This window comes from Limulus polyphemus, unplaced genomic scaffold, assembly GCF_000517525.1.
Source record: "Limulus polyphemus unplaced genomic scaffold, Limulus_polyphemus-2.1.2 Scaffold777, whole genome shotgun sequence".
Classification (NCBI taxonomy): domain Eukaryota; kingdom Metazoa; phylum Arthropoda; class Merostomata; order Xiphosura; family Limulidae; genus Limulus; species Limulus polyphemus.
Genome location: NW_013666387.1, coordinates 136,303 through 142,093, shown reverse-complemented (window position 1 = coordinate 142,093; position 5,791 = coordinate 136,303). Strand labels below are relative to the sequence as shown.

The following is a 5,791-nucleotide window of genomic DNA, read 5'->3' as shown; positions in this document are numbered from 1 at the left end:
CCCACGGCTGAAAGGGCGAGCATGTTTGGTGGGATGGGGATTCAAACCCGCGACCCTCAGATTGCGAGTCGAGCGCCTTATCCACCTGGCCATCCCTGGCCCATTTTATATTGAGAGGCAGTTCTTTGTTGAAAGTTAGATAGTAAGTGATGGGTTAAAACCCCAAAATCAAGCTTATATATTTTGATATTACCACTGAAATGTAGGCAACTGTTTTGACTTTGGTTTACTGAAAAATGTTTCAAAAACCAAATACAAATTGTTTCACTCACATTTCTGTTTTAAAAAATAAGCAAAGCTTACACCAAGAATTAAATTTTTTAAAACTTAAAATCTGTGGATGAAAGTAAGTATCAAACATACAGAAATTGCTGACTGAGCAAACAATTGGAATTATCAACTTCTGGTTAAAATATTAAGTATCCTTTAGTAATTGATACTTATATTTACCTTATCATTGCCATTATATTTTATACGTACTGAGTGGTATTGTGCAGTGAAGTGTGTTTTCAAGCTCAATAGTTAATTACCCACTCAAACATATAATTTATAGAAACTTCTTTAATCTTCTACTGAAATCACATTTCTTAACCATGGCCATTTTATCCCATCTTTTAATAGGCTTGTAAAGTTATGAAACATACAATCTACTAACAGTAGTATATTGTATTAAGCATCACTTGACATAATTTCATTTTTATTTAATTTTGAGAACTATTTTGTACATTTGGAACAAAGCCAATGTTGCTACATGTTTAAATCTTTGTTTTCATTTTTGTATTGCTCTGACCCTGACATTCACTGCTGTAAAACAAAAGTTTACTTAAACGTTAAGCTATTAAGACAGAATTTTATGTGCTGGTTAACAAATGTTTTTCTGCATTTCGGGTGTTCTGCTTGGATTATTAGGCTTGAGATGAACTAAACATGTTTTTGTGCTGATAATTATAACAAAAAAAGGAAACCTGTAAAATTATTCATCAATATGACTTCTGTTTTACAGACTATATATTCATAGAAGTCAAACTTGACAGTATATGATATATTGTACAGATAAAGCAGTGTTAAGTACACAGTCATTTTGATTATGTCTATTTATGCATACTGCCAATTTATATAAAGACAAGATAATCCTAAATATTTTTTTACCTTCATATTAGAAGAAAGAACTGATGTACCTTTATTCAGAAAACCAAAAATTAGACTCAATGGCTTTAAATCATTATTGATGAAATATATAAACTTGTATGTTATTACTATCAGTGGCTCAGTGGTATGTCTGCAGACTTAAGAAACCGGGTTTCGATACCCTTAGTGGACAGAGCACAGATAGCCCATTGTGTAGCTTTGTGCTTAACTTAAACAAACAAACCAAAACAAATTACTATCAGTACAGAAAAATTCATGAAACCTTTTTTTTTCTCTGTGTGACATCAAAAAGACAATTTTTATTTGTACATTAAAGTCCTTGTTTTATATAATAGAACAGAGGTACTGAAACTTTTTTTTTTTGGTGGAAAGGCCAGATGAGCTAAGCATTCTTTTCATGCTACATTTTATTCTAAACATAATTGTTTGTTTAAAAGTACATAACTAATAAGCATTGAACTGTCTTAGATTTTGCAAAAGTAGGCCAAAGTTACAGGAAGTGATGACACTTTCTTATGTGACTAACAACACTGATCGACAAAATCAAACTTTTTTTCTCTCATCAAAGATATAAGACAAGTTTTTCACGCTGATTCCAAATCTGTTATCGTTTTATTCTAGCACATCTAGTTATCAAAATGTGACTGGTGTTAATTTCAGCACAATTTACGTAATAATCACACATTAGGCTAGTTAACGTTACAACTTTATTCATTTTTCAGTATAATTCCCATAAACTTGGTTAAATTTATACAGTACACACTTATGAAAAAAGAAATGTACAACAACTTAAATTATAATTAAGGCAATAATCTTTCAAATATGATCAGTCTCATCATGAAAACTTGACATGCTAGAGGAAAACCAAAAACAGATTTGGAATCAGCATCCCAAGAGCTATCTAGCCCATCTATCATTATAGCTGATGAAAATGATTTGTTGGCCATTGCAATTGATTGACTGATTTTAAAAGATAAAATTATAACTATACTGCTGGATGGGTATCCATTTTAAATAAAATGTTTTTGAGATAGATATACCACATTGAGTCAGTTATTTTTTTTAGCCAATGTATATCAGTAAGTTTAAAGTCTTTTTTTTTATATACTTGGCTAATCTGGGTAGTTTTTTTTTATTATTATTTACCTACGATTTTTTTTTAGGGAAGGAATAAGATTGACTCTTTCCATGGGCTTTAGTTTTTACAGCTCTTATTAAATTCATGGAATAAACCAATTATTAACTGATGTTTATTATATTTCCAAAATGAAAGATATTTTTTTTAGTGAATAGAGGATATGAATGTGCATGGAATTTGTATATTTGTAGGAAGAATTACAGAAACAGAACACACAAGCTGATGTCCTTCCTGGAAACAACAAAAAAGGACCAGAAACTTCATGTACCATTAAATATAAATCAAATAAAACTTCCTCTCCCCCTCTGAAGCCGAATTCGGGAAATTCTCCTCCAGAAAAGTAAGTAAAGCTGATGATGGGTAAATTTTCCTAAAATATTAAAGTGAAAATTGCTTCACAAAAAAGGTTAATGTAGTAGCTTTTGGTAATCTTGCTCTTAATTTTTGATTAATAGAATTTAATAAAGATTGTCCCTCATGAAGAATTAAAGTAGCTGACTTTGGTATCATTATAAATAATTTTGGCTAAGAAATTAAAGCTTCTCCTGAAAAGCATTGGTGTGAAGAGTAAAAGCAGCTGAATCTGGTAATGTTATTTATAATTTTGAGAACTGTTTAAATATGGTAATTTGACTGTTGTGATTTAAATATATTATCATCATGGAAAGTGAACAAAAGGAGCAGTTTTGTCATTATGAAGTTTAAGTTTTCTGTAGAAAGATCATTGTTTTGCTGGATTATATATAATAAATGATTGTGTATAGTGTATAATAAATTATTTTGTGGATTTTTTTTCCCCCTATTTAGAAATATCGTTGTTGTCTTAGATCAAATATATATATATATATGCCTCTGTGTACTGTATATTAAATTATTCTGTGTATTTTTTATTTCTGTACAAAGATCGTTGTTGTGCTAGATCGGGTTAGAACTGTTTTAGGGTATATCAAATTATTTTGTGGATTTTTTTTTATCTAAAGAGAGGTTATTGTTGATTAAATAGAGCTGATTTTGAGTAATTTATTAAAACTATTTGACAGCTTATAATTTTTGTTTTAATGACTGAATTTCCCATGTTATCTTTCCAAAGTCTGAATTATGGCTTCTGAAATAAACAATAAATAGAATGTTTTTTTTTATATATATATGTGTGTATCTGTGTCTTTGATTAGGTTAGAGCTGGGTAATCAGTTGAATTTCTTAATTGATTAGCATAGTGTTTCTCAAATCATGGTACATACTAGCAAAAAAAAATGTTGGTGGTGGGTACTGCTAACCAGTTGCCTTCCCTAGAGTCATAAATTCAAGAAAAAAAAAACGGGTGGCAGGTACTACTTGACAGTTGTCTTCCCTCTAGTCAGCAATTCAAGAAGAAAAAAGAAACATGTTTGGGAAGTGCTACTAGACAAAAGAAAAAAGAAACATGGTTGGGAAGTGCTACTGTAAAAAAAGAAACGTGTTTGGAAAGTGCTACTAGACAGTTGTCTTCCTCTAGTCAACAATTAAAGAAACGAAGAAAAAAAAGCTGGCAGCAACTAATGTCAACTAGTTGTCTTCCCTCTAGTCAACATTTCAAAACTAGTGACAGTGGCAGATAGCCTTAGTAGCTTTGTAATAACAAAGACAGGATGAACATGTTTAGTGGGAATACTCTGATTAGTTCATTGTTATTGTGACAGTCAATTTAACCATAATTCTGTTGTTGGAGTAATTGAAAACACTAATAATTGGAAACACTGATTTTGATTAATTAGTTAGATTACATGCCATTACTCATTGTAATTGTTGCTTTTAGGTAATTGATTAAATTACCCAACTCAACCCCTGATGTATTTTCTTCTTTGTTAACTTTATGTCAGGCCTTGAGTTTCTTAAAATACATTTCATTAAATATTTTGTGCTTTTTTAAAATGTAGGCCAATACAGGTTCTTCCTGAAGCACTGGTTACTGGAGCTCTGAGTGCTGCAGCATCTGTATATAACACAGCTCGGAGTGTCTTTTCTGGAAGGAATGAGGTAAACCATGGTATTACTTTCGTCTGTCAGAATTAATTTTAGTTTTTTCTAATCTTTTTCTGATGTTAGTAATTTATATTTCTTATCTGTATAATTTCAAGATAATTTCATATGATAAATAAGAACTATTGAGGTTTAGTTGATTAACCCACAAATTTAAGAATTTTTAATTTATCTTTATCAAACGTAATACCTAACTGAATGGAAATAAATTTCTTTACAAATTTGAAAAGAATACACCCAATAGGACATGAGAGCATGAGTAACATTAATATCTTGATAAACAGAATTAAAACAATATGATATTCAAAAGAAATATAATGTATATTTTTGATCCCTGATAATGGTGAATTTGTTAGCCACCAAAATATAAATAACTACTTAAATTATTGGAGTCACATTTAAATAACTTGAGAAATATGCAATATGTGGCTACTGAATTTTCATAAATACTTTGAAACTACAGTGTAATTAAAAAACAAATCAGTGAGGCTGTATATTTTATGTAAATTATTAAATACAAATTTAGAAAAGTAATATAAGCGAAAGATTTTAGTGAAATTATTATAAACAAAGAGTGGGTAATAGGGTAAATCATGTACAACCAAATTATGATTCAGTATCACATTTCAGTATTATGACCAGTAGTTGAGCCAAAATCATCAATAAAAGGAACAATTTATACAGTGACCATTATTACTGGTCTTTATATAGACAAATCTTCACAACAGGAAACTTTTAATCATTAATACATATATTTGCATCCTAAATCCAAACAACTATTTCTTAAGCGTAAAGTAGGGGGCTGATCAGAACATGATAATTACTGACCACAAAATACCTGTACTTGCAATGGATATCAGTTTACGACAATTTTTCCGAGAATAACTTTCGCGTTAAGAATGTACACATAAACTGCAACAGGTATATAGAGGTCATCAGAATGGTTTATACTACAGTCAAGTCAGGTAACATTGCTCCAAAACAAAGATATGTAGACATATCAGCATTGTTAAACATGTTTGTTTATACAAGAAAGCATTACGTTTATTATGTATTTTCTGAGCAAGTTGTTGGTTTGAGCAAAATGATTTATATGAAGATAACGACATAATATGCCACTTTGATAATGCAATTTGTATAATAAATTAATTATTGACAACATATACAGTAATAAACTGCTAAGTTTATTTCAAGCTAGCTGGAGTAACCATCAACTGGACAGAAGTTATGTAAATTCATGATTAATGAAAGGTTAGCTTAGGACATGAAAAGTTGCTTCCCTTATATGTAATTGTAAAAAATGCAAAAACACCATAAAAACTGCAAAACACAAAATGTGAAACTGCAAATTTGCATGTATCTCCACATGGTCCCAACAAACCTTCAAGCCAAATTTGGTGAAGTTCTATCAATAGGGGACAAAGTAGTGGTAAAAATGCCCATAAAACTCCAAGATGCAAAACTTAAAATTTGTATTTATCTCTT

General features: G+C 30.2%; 1 protein-coding gene across 1 annotated transcript in view; it reads left to right on the top strand.

The window, feature by feature from the left end:
* Positions 1-5,791, top strand: part of LOC106460472 (next to BRCA1 gene 1 protein-like) — a 60,875-nt gene that overhangs the window by 49,249 nt on the left and 5,835 nt on the right. Inside the window, exons 16-17 of the mRNA XM_022387209.1 lie at positions 2,479-2,627; positions 4,204-4,303. Coding sequence (XP_022242917.1) covers positions 2,479-2,627; positions 4,204-4,303 — 249 coding nt within the window. The remainder of the gene's footprint in view (positions 1-2,478; positions 2,628-4,203; positions 4,304-5,791) is intronic.